This window comes from Lissotriton helveticus, chromosome 2_1 (assembly GCF_964261635.1).
Source record: "Lissotriton helveticus chromosome 2_1, aLisHel1.1, whole genome shotgun sequence".
In the NCBI taxonomy this organism is placed as follows: domain Eukaryota; kingdom Metazoa; phylum Chordata; class Amphibia; order Caudata; family Salamandridae; genus Lissotriton; species Lissotriton helveticus.
The window spans coordinates 97,928,675-97,955,470 of NC_136059.1; the positions used below are offsets into that span (position 1 = coordinate 97,928,675).

Sequence of the window (26,796 nt, forward strand, 5' to 3'; positions counted from 1 at the left end):
AAGCATCACATCGCAAGGCTCATTACTGGGGAGGAGGAAATGTAGGTTTAGACAATTATAGATTCAAGCGGGCATTACAGCGGTTTGGTTTGTTATTTACAAAGGGATATTGCTTGCAGATGACAAGCTAAGAACCCCCCTCAATGGAATAATGGAAAAGAGGTCTCGACCAGTGTATAAGTATGGAAAAACCTACTAAAACCCCTAAAGGCTGTCCACAGAAACACCATAAAGTATGGGTGAGTTGGTGTCAACATCATGGGAGTGTTAAGGGACCAACTGGGCTTGAGATCTGTAGATCTGAGACTCCTACTTAATCGGGATGGGCACAGACAAAGGTGTGAATACATTTATGTGCCTGTTTGGGGCAATCCATGGTCATCTACAATACCAGTCAGAAGCGGTGGGAGGAGGGCAGGGCTGATTTTCTTTTTCCTTATTGTGTTAAAATGTTTTTATTCTTTTTTTTGTACTGTCAGATAAAAAACAGTAAATACGTTTTTATTGAAAAAAAAACAAAGTATCACATCTTCACTGAGAAGTTCTAGCCCTCTTCCTTTCAAGTTGCTTAAGTCCAAGTGAAGATGATGCCAAATCCTTGAGTCCACCAGGAATTACACCCTAAACCAGCACATTCTAGAGGCAGATGTTACAGCAACTGCCCAACAGCAAAGGCTTAGCCAATGTGGGCCAGGCAACAAGACAATGATCTGAAACACACCAGCAAAGCTACTGCTCAATGGTAGGGAAAAAACCTAGGGGCTTATTATCAAGAACCGCAATAACATTATCGCCACTTTAGCAGCAGGAAACTGCCGCTAAAACTGCGATAAGGGGGCTTGATAATATGCCCTCAAGAATTCACATAGAAGCCCAGGTTCTAGTGTGAAGGACAATCAAACCTAGGCTTCTATTGGAATTCTCAAGGGCCTATTATCAAGGCCCTTGTAGCCATTTTAGCGGCAGTTTCCAGCCGCTAAAACTGGGATAATGTTATCACCGTTCTTGATAATATGGCCCCAGGGGCTAATTTACGAGCCCATTGAACCGCCGGTGCGTCATTTTCTTGTAAAAAAGGCCCCTAATTTTCAAAGGCCAAGCAAAAGTGCAGACCTCAACCCCACTGAGATGCTGTAGTGGGACTTGAAGAGGATTGTGCATAAATAAATACCCTCAAATATCACCAAACTTGAGCTGTTTTGTCAAGAGGAGGGGGCCAGAATTTCTGCCATCCAATGTGAGAGACTGAAATTATCTTAACAGAAGTGTTTACCACAAGTTAAGGCTGATTAAGGGAGTTCCACGCAGGCTGACAGGAATTACTGTTTTGTTCAATAAATGATGACAAACTTAAATATGTGCGTGTTATTTGTCACATGATGTATCTACAGTTAGACCTTGGTGAGGACTGCAAGGTCAAGTATGTATTACTATGTAGAACCATTGGATGCTTTTTGTGATTTTATTCTATTAAGAACATACTTCCACCTCAAGATGATGCTCGAGTGATATACATAAATGCTTTAGTCTCATGTCATATCTCACCTCAGTGATGGTCATTTAATATGTTTTCGCCCACAGTGTCAATTTTGTGAAATGGTCATCGCAAGGCATGCTGAGAATGTCATCGGAGGCCATGAATGAACTCTTCCAGCCGACCATCAGCAAAATTGTCCAACACATAGGTACGCAAACCATGGCCGGGGTCGGTTATTGATGTATAGAACTGTGACATTGCACTTTTCCCCATAGTATGGTAGAACTGTTCATGTGTTTACAAACGCACTAAAAAAACAACTATTTCAGATTCTCAACTATTTTGTCCATCCATGTTGAATTTTGGTGTGCAAAATAAGCATTGGAAGAACAGTAAACCCCAGTCCTGAAGCCTGAACCTTCAAGGCCCGGGTAAACATTTCTGTTGAATTACTCTTATGTTTGGAGTAGATTTCAGAATTTTTATTTGGACTCACATAGAATCCTGTGAGTTAGCCAGGAAGTCTTCACCACTCACACATTTCCTGGAGTTTAATAATGCACCTCTATTCAAGCAGGCTTACCACCAGGTGGGACATTACTTATGTGTAAATGTGGCTCAGATGTGCAGAGGTAACATTTAAATCACAGTGAAAATATGAGTTTACCAGAGATCTCCTTGTGTCCCTCAACAGGGCTGTTTCATTCAATTGAACATTTTACTTAGGGTGCCAGGCAGTTAAACATTTATTTCCCATTGAGCCACTGGTTCAGAGACTGACCAGAACATTATCACTAACAGTCGAGGATGGTTTACGTCTTTGTGTGCCTGGAAAAAGGCATGGATTTGCATATCCAAGGCATGAGAAGCTGTTTAAAAACGTAACGCAAATCACGTGTGGAAAGATCAAAATAAAATGGAATGAAATTAAAAGTTTTGGAGTACATGGATTGAATTTGGATTAATTAGTATGGTAAACAAATGCAAAAAGTTACAGAATATGTGACATTCCACTGTGCCCCTGGATTTGGTTTGCAGTTGCGCACCAACTCGAACATTACCACCAGGTGGGACATTACTTATCTGTAAATGTGTCTCAGATGTGCAGAGGTAACATTTAAATCACAGTGAAAATATGATTTTACCATAGATCTCCTTGTGTCCCTCAACAGGGCTGTTTCATTCAATTGAACATTTTACTTAGGGTGCCTTGAAAGTTAAATATTTATTTCCCATCGAGCCACTGATTCAGAGACTCCTCTTTTCAGAAGCAAAACATTAAATCCTCTTGTCTGGTGTATACGCCTGTTTGGATGGGCTGCCAGCCTTACCTGGGCCTCCACATTTGGTCATGGCATGCTACAAAATAACCCATCACAGGGTTTTGCTATGGCCACGAAAGGTATCAGACTTTCTCCGACCAACATGGTGAGTCTTTCTGAGCCACAAGCCAGGTTGAGGTGGGGCTTTTTCTCCAACATTACCGGGAACCACCAGTGAATCCACCCTACTAAGACGAGCTTACAGGATCACTGGACGGTTTTATTTATTTGATATATCTTTTCTTGACACTGGAAATTTTATATATACATTGAGCAGCAGCACTAAAAAGCTACACCTCTACGTGAGGGTTACTATGCTGAAAAATGTCGACTACATTTTGACACTAACTTCGGGTATATGTTTTTTCCTGCTAGTACCTTATTTTTAATCCTGGGCCAGGGATGCACAAATAAAGGGATATTGCATACCTCGGAGCTAGTCTATTATCCTCACTTTTTTCATTTGCTCTTTAGCTCTTTATTGTGGTACTAGCAGCCCGTCCCGACGTTGTCCGGGAGCAAAAGGCTGCTTCAGGGCCCCCGCCCGCCCCGCAGAAGAGTTGTCTGTGCAAGTCCTGGCCCTGTTCAACTGATTTGGCCCACTTGTGTTATTTTTTTAATTCGTATGTATTGTTTTCCGCGTTTTATGTTGTCCGCAAGATGTGAGGAAAGTGTCGTGCCACCTGTTTAATGTATTTTTTTCTTTTGAAGGCTCTTTCCGTGTGTTCGTTTTTGTATCCCTTCAAAGAAGTTTCCCGTTTGTTTTGTCAATTGTGTGGTGAAGTCCTGGCAGTGCTCGAGTGATTATGGGCAGTTGTGTTATTTTCGTTATTCGTATGTTTTATTGTAAGCGTTTTATCTTGTCCGCAAGATGTGAGGAAAGTCTCGTAAATGCGCAGTCGATTGCGTTTCTCCGTTAAGAAATGTCGGCTTTTTTTGTTCGTGTTTACCCCCCTGTGACGTCGTTGGTCAATGGCCAATGGTTAAAGACTTTTTTTTTGGTAAGCCGAAGTCCTGTGTGTGTTTTCTTTAGTGCGTTGTGATTGGTGTAGTATGCGATTAATCCTGCCCCCTGTGTGGCGTCATTTGACACTCCTCGTCGATGGAAGGCCTGCCCGGTTTTTAATGCGAAGGCGTCAATGTTGTCTGGGTAACTGCAACGAATGTGTGTATATTTCTTATAGCGCGCACCTCTGCTGTTTTTGTATATTGGTGCTACCGCGCTGTATGTGTGAATTTAAATTCATTGAAAGCGCATTTCCGCTGTATGTGTTGGGATTTGCAAATGTTTGTTAGAAATTAATTGAAAGCGCATTTCCGCTCTATGTCTGCATATTGTGCATTCTAAATTCAGTGAAAGCGCATTTCCTCTCTATGTGTGCATATGCAAGTGTGTTGTGAAGTCGCTTGGCCTATGTTTGTTATTTGCACTTGGCACGGCCCTGTAAACGCCCACATTTGTTGTTTGAGACGCCCACGGCAACGACCACGCCCCCAAGGGACTACTTTACCACTTTTGGCGTTTTTGCTTTTTTAATGTATATGGTGTACATATCTATAGCCTATGTCCTTCTGCCACATCTCCCCTTTCAAATGGTGTATTGGGTGTAATGATTGGTGCATTACTTTTGTAGTTTACCTGGCTCAAAGGTTTGTGTTCTCTCTTTATAACAGTAAGTATAGATTTAGTATACCTTCCTCTATACAAAACATCCCTGAGTTACTCCCTCTCATAGAGGAAGTTGTAGCCTATGCCGTGACTAGGCATCACGCACGAGGAGAACCCAAATGATGTAGCATTCCACCTCTGGTGTGTGAGGGATTTTGTCCTCTTAAAGGGAGATCCCTTTGTAGCCAGGTCTCTCTGTGACAGTACTTTTTGTTTTTGAGTGTGATATATTCTACACAATGCCTAGATATTACCTCTTCAGGACTCTCCCAGTAAAAAATAAAATAAAACTCTGAAGTAGAATTTCTTCTTTTGTTACTCCCATAAGAATCCCTTTTCACCTAAACTCTGAGTGATATCCCATTCTTGTTGTTGGGAACAGGTCTAAAGTCTTAATGTTTGTAAACACATATATGGGCCTTATAATAGACCAAGACATAGTACTTCCTCTCCCTTGAAAGAATTTCTTACACCAAGGGCATTGGTGGCACCGGGGAAGGGAATCATGGGAGATTATGAGATGTATCCTCAGAAAGGTGGAATTACAGGGGAAATGTGGAGTTTCACTTGAGATTTCCCCAAGATTTTAACATTGCCCCCCTGAGTTTCATTGGGATAGTTCATCTGCTTCTAGCAGCATAATTATCTGCGTGAAACACAGTGGATCCGGGGAGTTACAGTCGATCTCAGACCGCCAATGGGGCGATTGACTGCATATTGATCCCATTGGGCAGACTCCATGGCTCTAGTGAGGCCCTGCGTATGTCTGAGCGATTCAATTTCTCCTTCAGATTCAGATACCAGATCTAAGGTAAGTGATACTACTTTAAATTGGTAGCTCTTGTGTCCCTTAAACTACCCAGGACTTCAGCCATGTCGAAAGGCTTTTGATGCCAAGCAATACAAAAGCTTCTTTTTCACAAGCAAACAATATTCTCATAAGCAGTTACTACACAAATGATGACAGGAAGTGCACATACAAAAGTACATTAATACAGGAAGTGCATATGGAGGCGACTCTGATCCTTGTACTAATGAGCGTCTTTCTTGGTCAGGCTTTTTGACAGCTGCTCTTGTTGACCGTGCACCATATTCAACATGTCTGTCCATTCCTCTCACATTAAACATCTGTGGGCCCACATGACTAGTCTGTCTTCACCAACATTTCATGTTTCTATGCGCCCTGGAAATGTACATAAATGTGCTTTTCCTTACAGGGAGGAGTAACTTAACCTCCTCGAGGCTCATGCCGAGCTGAGCTCGTCATGAGGCACGGCGCTCCGTGGAACGCTCGCATGCGGGGATAATTCCCCTGCTGTGCTGAGCGTTCCACGGCAGGTAATGCACCTGTGACGAGCTGAGCTCGTCATGAGCACAGGAGCGCCGTGCCTCATGACGAGATCAGCTTGTCATGAGCATGCGGGCGCTGTGCGCGCCCCCTCCCCCCCAGCACAGCGGGGGATTAACCCCCGCAGCGAAGGGGTTAAGTTGTTCAGCGAGAATGGAGAGGGAACGCTCCTGTATTTAATCTGGTGTACAGAAGGGATTACTTCATAGAGAATCACCAACACAGCACATGGGTCAGCAAAAATGCCTCAGGTCATAAATGGAGGGTGTTGGAAACTCGGCTTCTTTGCAGATGCCCCCCTACTTTTTACCCTCATTAGAACTACCAGATGCTGGTTTTTGACTCTTATAATGTGCTGGGACCTGCTAACCGGGCCCCAGTGCCAGTGCTCTTTCCCAAAAAGGTAATTGTGAATTGGTGCACCCAATTGGCACGGCACCTCTCACTCCTTGTAAGTCCCTAGTATATGGTACTCATGATACCCAGGGCAAGGGTGATAAAAGGGGTTACCAGGGTTGCAACACTCTATTGAGCCATCATGTGTCACCCAAGTAACAGTACCACTGCTGGGCTGCCATGGCAGGCCTGCACGAGCAGCCTGTCTGCTCAAGAAGAGCTCTGCACACACCACGTGCTGCAGAGCCACACCACTGCCTTTAATATAATTGTCACCCTTCAGGTATGCCTTCTCTAGCCCAGAAGGTATGGTGCACTACATTAATGGAGTGGATATATCTATTTACCCATATATATCCCCTAACCCTCTAAAGCCTGAATTTACTGTGAGTGACTGGCAGTCCATAGAATAACATGTGCTGGCTACCGAGAAAACTCAAGATAGTCAGTTCCATTATGGTGACACCGAATTGTGTTGTGTTGGGTCTCAACCACCATGCTTTTTCATCCCAAGCACAATGTTTGTGTCAAGGGTAAGATGGCATGCACAACTGTGTTACTCTGAGTGGGTGAACCCTCTTTACAGCAATCCAGTGCCTTAGCGGGCTTCCCCGAGCCGTTTTCCGCAAAGACATGGGTGTGCCCTCCTGGTGTGTTGTGCTGGCACTTCTCCTGGATGGAGACAAAGGCCTGGGCAGGAAGGAGGTCACACCTGCTCCCTACCAGGATGGCTAGTGTTTACAGTAATCAAGGCAGTGAGCCTCAAAGGCTTCATCGCCCTTGATATGTAATTTACTTGTCCTCCACTCAAAGGACAAACCCTTCCCGTGACTGAAACTGCATCAGCATGCAGGCAGGATGGAAAATTAGGAAGTCAGGAGGCGTACACCCCCAAAAGGTTATCCCCACCTTTAGGGGGGGCTAGGAGGTCTTTATAGCCAAGGAAAGGTGCTATATTGGGAGACCCTGAAATAGAGTATTCTAGGTAGCCCAGTGACGTACACCCACAGGATGTTGTCACTACAGGGGTGGGTTAGCCGCAGTGACTAGTAGCCCATTGACCACTGTCCCTCACACACTTTATGCCCCCTAATCAAGGCTTTTAAGGGCACCCCTGATACCAGAACCCCAGCTCTCACTTTGAACCCAAGAAGAGGCCCAGAGAAGATGCTGTCACTGACAACAGGACTTTGGACTCTTCAGCAGTGCAGAAAAAAAGGACACAAGTGCCCTGAAGAGACCATATATACACACCACTGAACCGTGTGTTCAACGGCTGTCTATGGGAAAAGCTCATTACCTCCAGGAAGAGGGACTCCATTGGATGCCAGAAACTGAAGCAGTCTCCCTTGGACTGGTGGGTCCAGTCCTCTGCAAGCAACAGGAAAATTGACGTGCTGTGTGGCGAGAATTGCGACCCGCTGGGCCTGTCTAGGGTGAGCCCGTGGAGAAGTGGTGTTTCCAAGCCGCTACTTCACTCCTTTTGAATTCCAGCTGCCGAACTAGCCATGAAATGAAATGATTACGCACTTGTATAGCGCACGACTACCCGTAGGCATCTCGGCGCTTGTACGAATACCGCCGAGGAACCCTTCCTGGCCTTTCCCTGTGAGGAGCCCACTCCTGGGCACCCCCAAGGTGAAGTCAGGCATCCTCAGCGTTGTTGGGGCCGTTGGACTACATTTGCTGCAGCCAAGGCTTGGTGATCGCCAGTAGGGTGGTCGAACCCTTGAGTGACATCTCCAGCCCGAGGACAACTCACATCAGCAGTGACTGATGCCGGAAATTACCCTGCCACTGTGTCCCCGTATCCTGAAGGAGGTGTCGTCGAGTGTAGGCAAAACATCTTCGGCACGACCTACCCTGATGATTGGCAGCTGCCAGCTACCGTTGCACCCGGAGCCACTGAGCAAGATAGAAGAATTCTAGTTGTTGAACCTGGGTCGTGGGACCCCGAAGGCCTCTACTCGATAAGGGTAGAGTGTAACTCCACCGCCAAGTGTGGCTTTGTCAAGTGCTGCATTTTTTTAGAGCTCCTGCGGATCTTGTCAGGACCAAGGACAGCCAAGTAACCTCTGCACCCAGACTCCCTAGGCAAAGTAACGAAGTACTGACTGTTGAGACTTGATCTAGGGACCCCAAGACCTTATCAACAAGAGGGTTTATTTGAAATCACCCTGCAGGTGGCCGGGTGTCACCTGTGTTTTCCCCCATTCACTTCAATGGTAAACATTTGACAGCTTCAACTGCATTTATTGTTTAATGTTTTGGAATTCTATAACTCCAGTTATATGCAACATAGCAAGTTCATTTTGGTGTCAATATTTATATAAAAATACAATCTATTTTTATAAAGTGGTGGCAGGATTTCTTTTAAGTCGTGCCATTTACCTATTGTCAATGTTGGTACATGAAAACTCTACGACGCCCTTGCTGACCATTTCCACACCGAGATAGCAACCATCTATAAAAACTTCAACGCCCAACCCACCAACCTCCTCAGCCATCAGCCAACCACCACCACCAACCACCATCTCACGGCATGGAAACAACTCAGCACATCGGACACATTCAAGCGAATGAACACAATCCACTCAGGAGCACCCACTGACCCCTGCCCCCACCAGCTCTTCAACCTCAGCAGAGACGAGATTAGCTGCCAGCTCACCACCACCCCCAACACCTTGCTAAGCATGGCCACCTACCCAGATGCCTGGAAACACCAAGGTCAGACCACTCCTCAAGAAACTCTCAGCAGACCAAGAGAGCTCAAGAACTACCAACCCATCTCGCTGCTCTCCTTCTCTGCCAAGGTACTGGAGAAGGCCATCAACCTCCAACTTACCCAACACCTGCAGAAAAACAACCTTCTTGACCCTTCACAGTCAGGCTTCAGATCCAACCACAGCACTGAGACAGCATTTATCACCCCAATGGACGACATTCACACCCTAATGGACAGAAGAGAAGCAGCTGCCCTGATCCTATTAGACCTCATCGCAGCCTTCAACATGGTCTCCCACCACACTCTCATCAATCGAATCGCCTTCTGCACTTTGGCTTCACAGGCGATGCTCTCAAATGGATGGCATCCTTCCTCACGGGACACCCCAGAAAGACCCGACTCCCCCCTTTCATATCACAGGCAAAACACATCTTCTGAGGTGTACCACAAGGTTCATCCCTCAGGCCTACCCTCTTCAACATCTACATGACACCACTCGTGGACATTGTCAGATCTCGCCACATCAACAACGTCGCCGACGATGCACAGCTCATCCTATTGCTCTCAGTCGACCCCACCTCTCCAAAGACCAACTTCCACAACTGTATTCTTCTTCTTCGACAATCACACCACTCTATGGAACGATTCCTGGTGGCCATCGGAACTCGGATCCACCTCCACTCCAAAAGACCATGCCTGCAACCTCAGCATCATTCCCAACAGGAAACTATCAATGAAATGTCAAGTCAATGCCATCTCCTCAGCCTGATTCCACTCGCTCCGCATGCTCCACAAGATCTTCAAGTGGCTCCCCATCAACACCAGGAAAACAGTAACCCAGGCCCTCACCACCAGCCGACTGGACTACTGCAACGCCCTCTTTGCTGGCACCACCATCAAACTCATGCAATGACTACAGTCAATCCAGAACACGGTAGCCAGACTGATCCGCTACCTACCCAAAAGAACACACATTACCCAACACCCGTAGGACCTCCACTGTCTCCCTGTTCAGAAGAGATCCTAATTCAAGCTCCTGACCCACGCCCTCCATAACCAAGGGCCTGCCTACCTGAACCACCGCCTACACTTCCACCAGTCACACTGGAACCTACGCTCAGCACACCTCGCCGAGATTCCGCGCATTCGTCACAGCCGCACTGGGGGATGCTCCTTCTCCCACCTTGCCGCCAAAACATGGAACACCCTATCCCTCCACTCTGCGCTGCACCATCGCGGACCAAGTTCAGCAAGGGACTCAAGACCTGGCTTTTCGACTGAGGCCAGCAGCAAGCACCTGGAGACCCGTCGGGTGACAAGCAGCATTCTTCAAATACGACCTGATTGATAAAATGCTTTACAGATGTTACTCTTAGTAAACCTGACTGCTCTTTGCCACTCTAGCAGGACTGAGCTAGGGATTGCTGAGAGCGAATCCAAGGTCCACTTCTATGCACTGGGTTAGTATTACATGATAAGGCCCACCAGCCATATCACACAATACTTTGTATTACATGATAAGGCCCATCAGCCATATCACACAGTACTTTGTATTACATGATAAGGCCCACCAGCCACATCACACAATACTTTGTATTACATGATAAGGCCCACCAGCCACATCACACAATACTTTGTATTACATGATAAGGCCCACCAGCCACATCACACAATACTTTGTATTACATGTTAAGGCCCACCAGCCACATCACACAATACTTAGTATTACATCATAAGGCCCACCCGCCACATCACACAATACTTAGTATCACATCATAAGGCCCACCAGTCACATCACACAATACTTAGTATTACATGATAAGGCCCACCAGCCACGTCACACAATACTTAGTATCACATCATAAGGCCCACCAGCCACATCACACAATACTTAGTATCACATCATAAGGCCCACCAGCCACATCACACTATACTTAGTATCACATCATAAGGCCCACTAGCCACATCACACAATACTTAGTATTACATCATAAGGTCCACCAGCCACATCACACAATACTTAGTATCACATCATAAGGCCCACCAGCCACATCACACAATACTTAGTATCACATCATAAGGCCCACTAGCCACAAAACCCACAATACTAAGTATCACATTATAAGGCCCACTAGCCACATCACACAATACTTAGTATCACATCATAAGGCCCACCAGCCACATCACACAATACTTAGTATCACATCATAAGGCCCACCAGCCACATCACACAATACTTAGTATCACATCATGAGACCCACCAGCCACATCACACAATACTTAGTATCACATCATAAGGCCCACCAGCCACATCACACAATACTTAGTATCACATCATAAGGCCCATCAGCCACATCACACAATACATAGTATCACATCATAAGGCCCACCCGCCACATCACACAATACTTAGTATCACATCATAAGGCCCCCTAGCCACATCACACAATACTTAGTATCACATCATAAGGCCCACCAGCCACAAAACCCACAATACTTACTATCTCATCATAAGGCCCACTAGCCACATCACACAATACTTAGTGTTACAATGTGAGAAAGTGGCTCTATATATACTGGACTATAATGAAGTACAGTGTGTACAGAGTCCACCAACCCCAAAGGTATAACAGAGGTTAAAGTCAGGACTGACCTTACTCTCAAAAGTGGTAGCTTGGTCGAGCAGTAAGGCAGTACCAGGGGGCAGTGCAAATCATTTGTTGTACACACTCAGTCAGCAAAGGATTTCACACACTCAAAGACTGAACACCAGTCCAATTGTTTTTATATCAAAAGATATAGTTGTTTTATTTTTAGAACCAACAGGCAAAAAAATATACTTTTCTGGATATAAATACTCTCATGATGTTGCTTTGCAAAGAAGCAATAAAGTTTGTGAACACAATGAATACAGGGGTTGTTGAAGGCAACACAAGTCTGGATACACTTTAGCATTGAGCTCAATGGGTTTTTCAGCATATAAATACAGTTGATTACCACACAGATTACTCTAGTAGGTCCAGGACTAGATCCTAGATTCAGTCCTGGGGTCTAAACTGAAACCAATTTAGTAAAACCGTTTTATGTTATGTTATGTTATGTTATTAATATTTGTACAGCGCAACAGCTGCCCCAGCAAAGGGGCGTCCTGGCGCTATGAGAAGGCAAACACAACACAACATCAGTCTGGCGCAGAGAAGAACCTAAATTTAGACAAACAATAAGGTTTTGATAGCGCGTCTAAACTGAAGAAGGTCATCAATTGCCAGAGTCTCAGAAGGGAGGAGGTTCCACCACTTCGCTGCCAGTACTCGAAAGGAGCGGCCGCCAGTTCTACTCAGCCTAAAGCGTGGAACCACTGCCAAGTTCTGGCCCAAAGATCTCAGAGTCCGCAAAGGGACATAAGGAATTAAAAGATTCGCCAGAATTTGGGGAGACATACCTTTGAGGATTTTAAATGCCAGGCAGAGAACCTTGAATTTAATCCTCTGAGTTACAGGGAGCCAATGAAGCGAGTGCATCGTCTTGGAGACCGAGCACCGTCTAGGCAAACCTACCACTATTCTGGCCGCAGCGTTTTGAACTCGCTGCAGCCGAATAAGTTCAGCCTGATTTATCCCGGCCAAGAGCGAGGTGGCGTAGTCCAGTCGAGACAGTACTGATGCCTGAACCACCAGCTGTCTGGTGGGGGCATCAAAGAATCTCATTATAGGCCTTAGTCCTCTAATAACGCCATAGCAAGAGGCCGCCACCCTCTTGGTGTGGCAGATAAAACTAAGTGTTGGATCAAGCCAAACCCCAAGATTTTTTATCTCCGATACCGGAGAGGGGGTCACACCCAGTTCAGAAGGCCACCAGTCGTCGCCCCACAACCCCACTTGCTTGCCTACCACCATGACCTCTGTCTTCTTGGTGTTCAACTGGAGACAGTTAGAGTTCATCCAATTGGCCACTGCCCGTAAGCCGTCCCGGAACCTGAGGGCCTCCACATCAGAGTCCCCACTCAACGTGACCGCCAGCTGCGTGTCATCAGCATATGAGACCATCGTCAGGCCCCATTGCCTGACGACCGCAGCCAGCGGTCTCACGTAAAGATTAAAGAGAGTGGGGCTCAACGAAGACCCCTGTGGGACCCCCAGAGACAACGGGTACGGTTTAGACTTGCCAGGTGGAATCGCAACCTGGAACGACCTATCCGTAAGAAAGGATCAAAACCAGCATAGGGCAGAGCCCTTGACTCCTACTTCCTCCAGTCGCTGAAGTAAGATCCTGTGCGATACGGTGTCGAACGCGGCACTCAGATCTAATAAGAATAGTGCCGCTGTCCGACCCGCATCAAGCACAGATCGCAGATGTTCGACCATGGAAAGTAGGGCAGTCTCCGTGCTGTGGCCCGCACGGAACCCATTCTGAGTTGGGTCTAAGATGTTAGCTCTGGTAAGATGGTCTGCCAGGATACCGTTCACATGGGCCTCAGCAACTTTTGTGGCCCAGGGAAGCAAAGAGATCGGGCGGTAGTTCTCAGGTTTGAGAGGATCGAGGGTAGCCTTCTTCAATATGGGTGTGACTATGGCCTGCTTCCACCTAGTAGGCACTACACCTGAGGATAATGACAGGTTGATTAAAGACAACATCGGAGTGCTGCATAGCGGCAGCATAGTCCTAAGCTGAGCCGGTTTAAGCAGATCTTAGTTACTATAGTGAATTTGCATGAATATAAAGCTGTTTTAAAAGTTCACACCTAGAAACTTTTCAAGGTAAATCTGACAATGTTATCCAATGGGAGAAAATTCAGGTTACAGGTAAAGTACGATCGCGTTACTTTTGTAATCCAGTACTGGCGTCCTGGGGCCAGCACTGGGGTCTTTTTACTTACAACAGGTAGGTAATTGAGTTTCAGTATTTCGTATGATTTTTAAGGAATATTTCAAGTTTTCAAAAGTAGACACCTAGAAGAAATTTCAGAGAAAAGCAGATAATGGGTTCCTATGGAGAAAATACAGATTACTGGTAAACCCGGTAAGGATTACTTTTGCGGTTCAGCACTGGGCTACAAGGTACAGTAATTGCTTCTCCCCTGCTTGCAGGTGAGTGCTTTGGAATTCGGAACTCGGCTGATTTTATATGAATATTTTCAATTTCCAAAACCTCACACTTCGAAAATTTTCGAGTCAAAGTTAGTCAATGTTATCCAATGGCAAGTAAGCGAGTTACCGGTTTCCATGTGAGTACTTGGCTGGTGAAGATAAGGTTCTGGGCATAGACTCAGGGGTCCCCCAGGGTCAGGTGGGTACAATTGGTTCAGCCCCAGCAGCACAGGGGCGGCCGGGTGCAGAGGTAGTTAGGCCCAATGATATCCAATGAGGGAAAGGGAGCCTTCGGGTGGTGGCTGCTGGCTAGCAAGCCACGCTGCTGTGGGAGCTGGGCTCCTGGTCACTTACTCAGGGCAAAGGGGGAAGTAGGATAGGACAAATGTCTGACTTGTTCATGTTGAGGCAGTAGGTGAAAAGAATGTGGAGAAACAGTAGAGACGAAATTTAGATCATGAGAAGGAGGAGTAGGTGAAATGGAAGGTAATAATAATTGAATCCCAAAATATACCCCACCCACCAGTAGCATCGAAACGGTTAGGACCAACATAAAGATCTGAAATAGAAAACATTTTGTACAAAACACTTTTGATCTTTGCGCCAACATTTTCTCTCTTTCCGACAGCTTCGAGAAGTCCATCCTCAAAAAACCGTTCTTGACGCACTTCGTTCTGAGTAGCGATTGCCAATTCCCAGGAGTTCCCAGAAATTGCTAAACAGAAGGAAGTACCCGCACGGCCCTACGGCCAACCCAGATGATAGGTTAAATGAATTAGAATTCATTCAATAATAGTCTCTTAGCTGCATGAAAAGAAAAAAGGTAAACACAATATATAATGTCCACAATGTTCATGACAACAGTAAGGGGTACTGTAAATTCAAAAAGGGAATAAAAAAACAGAACTCTTTTATTTGTCCTTAACGCGCGGTCGAAGAGAGTATCGACTTCTCCCGGGTTGAGTCTGATCTTCAAACAGTGGAGTGGATGGCGAATGAGTGTTCGATTGTCCAGGCAATTGTTCAGTACTTATATTCCCCAACGTTGAAGGAAGAGAAATTGTTTGAGAGCAATCAACAGGGATGTCAGATAACACTGAAGTGTTCCCTATGGTCTGAGCTTCGCTAAATGGGACAAAGCGCTGGGGAACGTCAGTTTCAGACGAGGAAAAACCTTTACGTATCCATGTGTCTGCCGGCAGAGGAAGCGGAACCTTCTTGGTGTGGGTGGCATGCACCCAGTGTTTCCGTCCCTCCAGTCGAACCGCCGTCCTCGTTGCTAGTAGCACCTGGAAGGGTCCCACAAATCTCGGCTCAAGATGGCGTTTTCGTCCGAAATTTCTAGTGAGGACCCAGTCCCCTGGTTGGAGCCGATGACCAGGACCCTCTGTTTGTGACGGCAGAGCCTCAAAGACCTGTTGATGAATCAAACTCAATTTAGCAGTCAGATCATATAGATAATCAATTAACATTGGATATTCAAGTCTGTTCAATTCTTTAGGTCTCGGAACCCCCCAAATGTTCGCAGGGCGGCCGAACACAATCTCATATGGGCTAAGCCCTACTCGAGAGTGTACAGTAGCCCTGGTTGATAAGAGAGCTAGAGGCAAAGCGTCAGGCCATGATAAACCAGTTGTTGCCTGAATTTGAGCAAGTTTTAGTTTCAGGGTGCCATTGTATCCTTCCACCAAACCCGCTGACTGAGGATGATTAGCACTATGGAATTTCTGGGATATTCCTAAACCACGACACACACTCTTCATCACACTCCCCACAAACTCACTTCCGTTGTCCGACCATACAATCCGAGGCATGCCATACCTGGGGAAATACTCTTTTAGCAGAATTTTAGCTGTGGATAGGGCAGTATTATCCTTAAGGGGGTAAGCCTCAATCCATCTGGAGAACGCACAAACCACAACCAGCACATACTTTAAATTATTGCATCTCTCCATGTGGATGAAGTCCAATTGGATAACTTCGAAAGGACATGTAGGAGGGGCAAAATGACCAGGTGGAGTGTGGGTGCCCTTACCGGGATTATGCATCAAACATACCATGCAATTCTTAACCACTCTCTCTGCACATTTAGTAATCCCATCATTCTTCCATACGGGAGACAACAACTTGCATATGCCCTTTGAGCTAATATGTGCTGTGCCATGGGCCATTGTAACAACAGCAAGCACATATGCATCCGGTAACATCCATCTCTGTTTCTCTGACAAATCAACCCAACATCCATCCTCATCTAATTTTCCCGTGCTTTCTTTCCACTTAGTCTTCTCCATTTCAGTGGCCTCATTCTGTATTTCCTTCACACTCTCCACTGTGTCCTCACACATACTAGTTTCCGCAGGCCATCTCACTGAACTTGTAACATACATTCGATTTGTCAGATCTTTCGCTGTCTCCTTAGCAGTCTCATCTGCAAACGCATTACCACGACCAACATCATCTGTCACTTTTCGATGCGCACTACATTTAATTATGGCCACCTGTTTAGGCAATGTGAGTGCATCTAAAAGGTCATTCACAAGCTGTCCATGCTGAATCTTTGTGCCATGCGACGTTAAGAATCCTCTTTCTTTCCACAATCGCCCAAAACTATGTGCCACACCAAAAGCATACTGACTGTCTGTGAACACATTCACCCGTTTTCCTCTGGACAACACACACGCTCTCGTCAAGGCGATCAACTCAGCAGCCTGAGCCGAGTTCTGATTTAATCTCGTAGATTCCACAACCGTTCTCAACGTCACTACAGCATACGCAGTCGTCACATCACCATTCGGTAAATTAAAACAGGAACCATCAACATACAAAGTACCATCGGGATCTACCAATGGAATATCCTTTAGGTCAATACGACCCTTCGTCTCTTTTTCGGTTCTTAGATAACAGTCATGTGGTGCTACATCACTTGACTCCGTGTTGATCGGCAACAATGTTGCTGGGTTCAACACATTACACCGTTTTATCCTTATGTGACTAGCCAGTAACGTCAGCTCATACCCAGACAACCTTGCGCTCGTCAAATGTTGAGTTTTCGTTCGGTTCAAGAGAGTGTCAACTGCATGCGGAACCATCACCGTAAGCATATTATCCATGACCAGACCTGCGGACTGTCGAATGGACGCCGCAGCTGCCGCTGTTGCTCTCAAACAACTCGGCAAAGCTCTAGCTACTGGGTCTAAGGTCGAAGAAAAATATGCGCATGGATGCTGTTTGTCGCCGAATTGTTGTGCCAGAACACTCAACGCACAACCATCCCTCTCATGAACGTACAGTGTAAACGGCTTACTGTAATCAGGAGTACCTAACACAGGAGCCGAACACAACGCATCACGTAATTCAGAGAAACTTTTCTGACACTCTTCAGTCCATGGCAAAGGAGTCGGAACATCCTTGCACGTGAGAGCTAACAATGTTTTCGCCAATAGAGAAAAATTTGGGATCCATTGTCTGCAGTATGACGTGATACCTAGAAAGGCACGTACATCTCTCTGAGTTTTTGGCACAGTCATTCGAGTAATCGCTGCAATTCTCTCTGGGGTCAACCTTCTCCCTTCTTTTGATAATAAGTGACCTAAGTAGGTTACTTCTTGGCAACAATATTGCAGCTTGGAAGGTGACACCTTGTGATGTAAGTCACATAAATGCCGCAACAATGATACTGTAGCAGTTCTACAAATATCTTCGGTATCAGCGGCGACCAACAGGTCATCAACGTACTGAATCAAGGCTGCGCCTGCCGGTAATATAAATGAATCAAGTTGAGTTTTAAGGGCTTGACTGTAGATCGACGGACTCTCACAATAGCCCTGTGGTGCGCGTTTCAGTCTAAAACTGCGACCACCTAATGGGAATCCGAATAGATCTCTGCTTTCCTCAGCAATCGGGATACTAAAGAAAGCATTCTTTAGATCGATCACCGTGAACCAGGAGGCAGAAGCTGGAATCAGGGTCAACAAAGCCGTTATATCAGGGACCACGGGAAACTGTGGGATCACGATTTTATTCACTTCTCTCAAATCAATTATGAAACGATACACAGGAGGTTTAGATGGATCAGTGCGTTTTAAAATTGGTAGTACAGGACTATTACACACATTTCCTCGAGTTTCTTCAACGACATCCTTTTTGATCAGGTCGTGTACAATCGCTAATAGCGCCCGTTCTCCCTCAATGGAGATACGATACTGTGGTATACGTGGCAATCGCACATTTGGCTTCAGCTTGATTACATAAGGTGGGATGTCCAAGAGACCCACGTCATTGGGACCTGTGGCCCATAGAGACGCAGGAAGAGAGCTCAATTCCGGTGGGAATTTATCGATCGACAAGTACATAGGAGAGATTACTCTCCGACCTAATGTAAGCTCCACTCCTTCAGGAGAGCAATACAAAGTCGCATATAACCGTTTTAGCAAATCCAGACCCAAAAGATTCTCACCACAACCAGTAGATAGAATCAATGGAGCCTCCAGCTCACGAGGACCAATAGTAAGGGGCAAAGGGCTAGAGACAGGATTGCTAACCGGGGCGCCAGAGAATCCAACGGAAACATTTGTTAAGCCAGACAAAGGTGCGCCAGGGAGTTTCGAATGCATGATGGAACTTTTCGTCGCACCAGTGTCTAACAGAAAAGGCTCAACTACGCCAGATGTAGCAACTGCGACGTAAGGCCCACTCTGATCAACCGGAACTGATACTACTCCCTCTCTCTGTCGGTGGCTGTCCTAGTAACGGTCGTTTACAACAGTCTCATGTTCAACGTAATAGTCGTCCGCGTAATACTGCGCTGATTTATCGGACCTTACATTTCGCTGGTCAAAACAATTATTCGCGTCCGAGGACGTATTAGGGCGCTCAGTCTGGCTTTGAGCGATACCACGGCCTCTACCTCGAGATGACTGTTGGGGGCCACCATGACCCCCTCTAGTCGACACACCATTAAGGCGGTCACGTAGAGCAGGACAATCATACTTGATATGACCCTCTCGCCTACAATATGCGCACTGATTATACCCAAGTGAAGATCTATAGTCAAAGTTGTCAGAGCGCGGCTGCATCCTATTGGGCTGTGCTCGTGGTCGATACTGCTGTTGCGAATCATTTTGATTTGATCGTGGAGGATACGCTTGCTGCAACAAAACCTTCGTTTTGAGCTCCTTCGTTTTCTTATCTGCACGATCACTTTCTTCCTTTTCCCTATTCTCATAGTATTGAGCCGTCGCTAATATCTGTGCGGTGGTTGAAACAGCCCATGCACTTTCTGAATTCTTCAATTTGTTGCATAGTTCAGGCAACAAATTCAACACAAACTTATCGACAAATAACCGCTGACCTCCCTCGGAGCCCATGTCCTGACCCCCGTGGTCGACAAACGCTTCCTCAAACCTTGTAAAGAAGTCCGAGACACTCTCGTCTTTCTTTTGCTTACAGGCTGATAATTTATCCCAGTTCACCTTCATCGCCGGCATGAGAGTTTTCATAAGTGTAATGATTTTCTGAGGTAAATCTAAAATTAACTGATCAGGCTTAGCCCCACCAACTTGTAATCCATCAGCCGCTATTAGTGCAGCCCAATCACCACCTAACTCATTTGCATGATTTGCTTGGCGAATTTTCGCCCAAACCGGTTGCGTACGACATTACCAAACAGCATGTCGATGTCGGCAAGGTTCATAACAGAAGCGTCCACCAATTGGGATAACTCCTTATAGTAACCAGCCGGATTCTTACGCGGATCAGGCAAAGATTGCTTCACTTGCAAAACTTCTGATCGTTTCCATGGGAGGTGTATCCAAACTCTTCGGAAATGCGGTAAAACCGGAGGGTGAGCTTGTGGATCACCTGGCACCCAAAGTGGCGGAACCTCTCGCATAGGATACTGACCAGCGTTCGTTTTCGTTTTGTCGGTGTCATCATTAACTAATACACGAGAAGGCACTGAGGATCTATAGGCTAACAGTCGCTCTAGTGCACGCCGTACATCTCCACCCACAACCATACCGTTCGAGAATTGACTCTGAAGCTCAGTCACATCGGGCGGTCCATTATCTAAATCATCATTATACCATTCTTCCCTCAAAAAGTTACACATTTCTTCGAACACGAATCTCTGTGTAGGCTCATTAAACTGAGAAAACGTCTCCAAAACCATGCGTGGAGGGTAGTTAGCAGGGTGTCTTATCCACCTACGTGCCATTGTCACTAACGTCTCTTTTTTCCCTTCCACTAGGGATCTGACTCCGTCTCTGGGGAGTTTCAGAAAGATCAAGTGGAAATAACTGACCAGTAAGCGGTGAATAAAGGGTAGCAACAGCATTAGGGATACGATTACGAACAGAAGGAGAAGAAGAAAGAAGAACAGGAGCAACAACATTAGAAGTGAAGGTAGGCGTAGTAGAAGCAGGCAAGGTAGTCGGGGTAGCAGGGATAAGAGGCTGAGGAGGTACAGGCACAGGAGCGGTAGGAGGGACGAATACAGGACCAACAACGGGCTGACCAGCAGCCGCCGGAGTAACAGGAGGGACAACAGAAGGAATTACAGGCGGTACCACAGGAGGAACTACAGGAGCCGTAGCACCCTGTGCATATGGAGGTGGCGAGTTCATGAAATACGTTAACAGGGGATCCTCCTTCGGATCCTCCTCTTTCTTATCAGGACTAGTTGGTAAAACCGGATAACATTTGTCTATCCTCATGTGATGTAATCTAGTAGAAACTTCTATTTCTTTTTCTTCTTTATCTCGCTGACATTGTTGTACAAGTTGCATTATCGGGACCAAACCGTCTCTTCGATTCTTTTTAGACTGCTTTATTTCTTTCTGCTTGGCCTCTTTACGCCACAACCGAAAGGAATCAAACATAGCTGGCCTAGCTTTCCTTTTAAACAATTTAGCTTCAAGGTTATCTAAAACCGTGTGGTCAAAACTTCCATGTGGTGGCCAACTAAGGACACAATCTTTTTTCGTGTAACGGACCCAATATTTATTATATATAATAGGACCCACACCATGTCGACTATAGAGCTCATATATCGGAGTTCCAACTGGAGGTATCGGACACGAGTCCTCCAACCGGGAATCCTTGTTGCAACATTTAAGGAAACCAAGAAAACCACTATGGCTAGGCATCGTGCACACTAACCTAGTATCAAACTTCAAAGGGTTACCGAAGCACTAATTCTTCGTGAAAGACAAAACCCTCGGTTTTTGGCAATTGCAATTGTCAAATAACAACTAAGGACCAACAACTAAGAACCACAAATGCAATGGAACCATGCAATACAACAAAGCTTCAATAAGCTGCAACAACCACTAAGGACTGGGAGCGACCCACAAATACTTAACTGAAAATATAATGGCGTCACCCGGAAGGCCCGTCTATCGTCACGCTTGTACGAAAGGTCTACGCCAGGCGTCAAAAACAGGTCGACAGTCGGGGCATCGGTCCGTCGCAGCCGTCAGGAGGCGGGAATCTTCGCGGGAAAAATCTTCGGACCACTTATTTCGACAACAGGATCGATGAAGCGGGGTGCACCTTTTCCTCGGAGATTTCACACGAAGTTCCTCACAATCGTCAGGCTTTGGACCGGTACCGCCGATGTCGCCCCGAGTTGGGCGCCAACTGAAGGACTGGATTATTTAAGGCCCAGCGGTGCCAGGGAACAACACCTAAAACCTTCGTGGGATACCTGTTCTGGCGCACTAAAGACAGAGACACGGGAGACTTCCTTCGGCGTCAAAGATCAGCGTTTATTACTGCAGGGAGGCAAAAGTCACAAGAAGTACAGCGGAGTGTAGGTTCTGAGAGTCTGCTTCAAATTGCATATGTGGGTCGCTCTCTTTTATACAGGATTTTGTCATTGCACAATATGTAAGCAAAAGGTTACAACTCATTTCCCACAGTAAAATTCAAAGGATCGCTTTCATGTATTCAGAGCACCGGAACATAATTACATTAACATCACCAGTTCCAACTGTAAAAGCACATCTTCCCACCATTAGGTACATTCCACTTGAGTTGTAAAACAGGAGAAAGAGACAAGAACAGCTGCAAGGAAGTCAGACAGCAGGGAAGAGGGAGTGTGAGGATAATATTGGATGCGTAATCGTAGCCTAAAAGGACTTGATCCCAGCACGTGCGAGGCTGAAACAATAGACCGGCACGGCAGGATCACCTCCGAGCGGAGGCAACTGCTTTAGCAGTGTCTCCCCCCTACTCATAAAAGACGCATGAAAGGAATATGCTTCTTCCGTAAAGCTTGGGAACTAAAAAGTCACGATGCGGACAGTTGCCTGTTCGCTGACTACGTGAGGGCAAGAAACAAAATGGATGCCGTATCTAAAATGGAACCCAAGGGTTCAGATGTAGGAACACGTAAATAAGGCGAACCATGCCAGGTAGTGTAGCGAAAACGCGTACACTTACTGGACACATCATTTACGGTTCATAGATACCTTACTTGCCCATATTCGTTCATGCCTGGAACACCGTAACGATTTTTACGGAACCTCAGCGTCGTCTGGTTCGTCGAGGAGGGTCTTTGGGCACTGGAATTTGGGTCCCAGTCGCCGGAGGGACGTCCTCGTGGTCTTGGTTCAGTTGGGCACGGCCCAGGCTCGGCGGGTGCTGAGTGGGCTGGTGCAGAGCTTCCTGGCTGGCACCAGGTGAGTTGTTGCAGCAGAGCCTCTGCTGATGGTAGTCCCAGTCTTTAGGAGGGTCAAGGCAGGCAGGTCCTCTCGGTGTCCCAAGGTTGCTGTCCGCAGGAATCGCCGGGAGGTTAGGCAGGAGGAGATTCCAGGATCGACAGGCCGGTAGTGCTGGGGCCAAGTCAGTTGTTGTCGTCCTGTTGTTAGCAGCTGCACGGCGGGTCTTCTTCCTCTTGTTCTTCTTTCTTCTTTTTTCTTTTGGGATCTGAGGAAGGAAAGTCAGGCAGCCCCTAAATACTGGATTTAGCGGCGTTACTAGGTAGGGCAAGGGCAGGGACCAATGGGTCCCTGTCCTGGGGTGGGTACAGCCCCTAGCCTGCTCCTCTCCTGTGAGAGGGGGGCAGGAGCCTAGCTGTGAGTGGGTTGGGCTCCCCATCTCCAAGATGGCCGGAGCCGGGGTCGTGCTTCACCTCGTCTCCCCTACCTGAGGGGTGGGGTTAGCACCGACTGGCAACCCCTCTTCCTGACGTAGTTTTTCCCGCCAGTCTTCCCGCCAGAGTGGGGGTCAGGACTGGTGGGGGCTGATTGCTGGGTACAGCAAATGGTCTGGGGAAGCTCACAGAGGCTGCATGCCTTTGAAGCTTCCCCCTGCCCATCCTGGGGAAGGAGACCTAGCACCTCGCCCAGGATGTGCATTGTTGCAGGCCCAGGAGAGTGGGGGCTCTCCTACCCAGGGGTCCAGCAACATGTCTGCTGTGTGGCAGCCTCTGCAGCCACTCAGCCCAGACGTGGATTGTAGGTTAGGGTTTCAGGGGGCATCTCTAAGATGCCCTCTGGTGCATTTTACATTAAATCTCACACTGGCATCAGTGCGGGTTTAATGTGCTGAGAAGTTTGGTACCGAACTTGTCAGTCTTCAGTGTAGCCATTATGGTGCTGTGGAGTTCGTAATGACAACCTCCCAGCACCATATACTCTTAATGGCATCACTGCACTTACAGTGCCCAGGAATGACCCTGGGTACTGTAGGGGCACAGGGCTCATGCCCCTGTGCCCACACCACTGGCATAGGTCACCCAGCTAGAGGGGTGACTGGTGTATGCCAGGGCAGTGGGTCTGTGGGCATGGTACAGAGGGATGTGTGCCATGTCGACTCCTTGTTTAGTTCTGTACTTAGGCACTCAGCCTGCAAAGGCAGTGTGTGAGTACCAAGGTACAGGGCCCCTGAGGGTGGCACAATAAGTGCTGCAGTCCTTAGGGGTCTTCTCTGGTCACCATGCCCTGGGTACCTAGGGTGCAATTTACTAGGGGCTGACAGGTGGCCAGAGATGCCAATTGGGTTTTCGTTTCAACACAGTTTTTAGGGAAGAAACACAGGCCCTGGGTACCTGGTTGGCAGGAACCCAGGGCACACTCAGCAGTTCAGAAAAAAGTGGGGGCATACCAAGGCAAGAAAGATGGCACTTTATCACATACATGATAAGGCCACATCACACAATACTTAGTATCTCATGAAAAGGCCCACCAGCCACATCACTCAATACTTAGTGTTACATGATAAGGCCCACCAACCACATCACACAATACTTAGTATCACATCATAAGGCCCTCCAGTCACATCACACAATACTTAGTGTTACATGATAAGGCCACATCACACAATACTTAGCATCTCACGATAAGATCCACCAGCTATATCACATAATACTTACACCTTGAAACAGAGGAAATTGAAGCAAATCCAAACGTTCATTCTTAAAGTGATGTACCTAGGAGCTCATTTTCAAGCCCCTTGCTCCGCCGGTACGTCACTTTTTCCAATATTAAATGTGACGCTCTGGCAGCGCAAGGGGCTTGTAATTAAGCCCCTTACATTTTAGATCTGGCCTAGAGGCACATTAGCAGTCTTGTTAGACCATGTTTTTTAGAAAAATATATACATATATACTAGGGTTTCGAGCGAGCCTACTTAATCTTCTGGCCTGTTCAAATGTCATTTACATGTTAGGTCAACCGACCACAGCACACAGCACGGGGCACAGGGCCAGCCCACTACATCCATTGGCTCTCTTACACTGTAGGGTACAGCATCCTGCCTCATCATTGGTGCACAGCCACCTGAAAACCAGTGCACTGCAGTGCCAAACCTAGCCTTTTTGATTATTTCTATATTTTGTCAAATTTGTTTTTGCAAATTACATATCTTTGCAAAACAAAAATTAAAGGAAATATGTATGCTTCCTAAGGTCTAGATTTAGTTGCTTTGCCATTGCTCGTTTATCTATATACTGTAGCTATTGGTAAATGTTTTATCTGTAATGGCCAGAATTGATTCAGGTTTGTCTGTTAAGTGCTGTCAATTGAGTGTATCTGAAAATCTAAAAGGTTAAAAGGTCTAAAGACAGCATGTCACCTTTAGGACTGGAGTGACACTGAAGGCATGAGATGTATACATTCTACTGAACATGTACAAGTTAAGGTCAGACAGAGTGTAGCAACATGAATTTGGTTTATAGCAGGGCAGACAGATTGCACACAGAGCGTTTTACTTTTGTATTCCTTTGTCATGTAGTCTGTTGATTGTCCTAACAAGCTTTGGCAACGTCAATCAGTTTGGCTTTGCCAATGCTTTGCGGGGGACGCTCTTAGCTTTGTCAGTTCCAGATACAATGCACCAGCTTTGGCAAAGCCAATAGTGGCATCCAGCCATGTTAGAGCACAGAAAACATTATTTGCTATACTTTCAAGATGGCCGCTAGGTCATGATTTTAACAGTATAGAAAACAATTGTGGCGGCCATCTTTAAAGTATAAAATACAATATTTTCTACGCTTTTAACGTGGTCGGATGCTTATGTTGGCTTTGCCAATGCAGGCGCATATTAAAAGCATCCAGCTATGGCAAAGCCAATAGCAGGAGAGGGGTGGCTGTGGAGTGAGAGAGTAATAGCAAAAGGGGCACAAAGTGATACAGGAAGGTGCAGTCAAACCTCTTCAAGGGCATCGCCAAGGCCGCCATCTTGCTCCTGGCATTCCATGGAGGAGGAATGGGGTAGAGGGCGGGAGATGAGAGATAGGGTGAATTAGGAGAGCAAGAGAAGAAGGGAAAGACATACACTCCCATGGAGTGCAAAAGAACAAGTGAAAGTCAAATAAAAGTAGTTCCATGGCACCAGCAGTGGAGTGATAAAGGCAGGTGTAGCGAGGGAGCCATGCGCCACCATGAAAGCAAATGGAAATGGGTCCCCTTACCACCTGTTTGGTATCAGAATAATGTCACAGTACAGGTGCAAATGGCTCCTCACACCCTCGGCCTCAGTGCCACTGCACCTGCTGCACTCTTGACTGCTACAGCACAGCCTACATCTGTTTGGAATCAAAGGGAACGAAAAACAAACTAAGCTCCAAGGGAAGTACAAACCCAGAAGAGGGAGGGCAGCCACCCGACAAAAAAACAAGGGAACTGAGATAGATAAGAAAGCCATGTAATCATCACCCAGGGCGGACACAGTGCCCACTTGCTGTAGTACTATCTACAGTGCTGTCTGCGACAGATGGCTGAAGCCGGCTGTAGCAAGAACGCAAAAAATACGAGGTGCAAAAAAAGTCACTCAGACAGCTCTCATTTTCAAGTATACTTTTGGCCTTTCTTTAAACCAATATGAATTCATCGTCCCCAGGCATCTGCATCTGCAATGCTTGTTAATGGTCACCATTAAAGGGGAATGCATTATTCAGTATGTTAGCACTTGGGACGTAAAACACTACGCATGCAAATGTTGTGAGTTGAGTAAATAGTTTACTGTGTGCCTGTGAACTCTGATAATGGCAGCGCAGAGAAGGTGTGGCCGGAACACACTTTCACAGTGTCAGCTAGTTAAAATGTTTAAGACACCGGTTAAGATGATATATGCATGAGATGGAATATTTTTAGATAATGGCTAAATGAATAAATAATGACATTTTCTTAGTTAAACATTTTACAATGAATCAAAACATATATCCCACCAAGCTACTGACGAGATTCCACAGTAATGGGCCACTTTAGACCATCAGTCCTGGCTCATGCAGAGCTGTTCCTGTGTAAGATCTAATGCAAATGCAAAAACC

The 26,796-nt window shown here is 46.4% G+C and overlaps 1 protein-coding gene across 1 annotated transcript in view; it reads left to right on the forward strand.

Annotated features, from left to right (window-relative positions):
* The window catches only part of HSPA12B (heat shock protein family A (Hsp70) member 12B), a 220,093-nt gene that overhangs the window by 186,008 nt on the left and 7,289 nt on the right, over window positions 1–26,796 (forward strand). Inside the window, exon 11 of the mRNA XM_078674545.1 lies at window positions 1,582–1,685. Within this exon, the coding sequence (XP_078530671.1) occupies window positions 1,582–1,685 (104 nt within the window). The remainder of the gene's footprint in view (window positions 1–1,581; window positions 1,686–26,796) is intronic.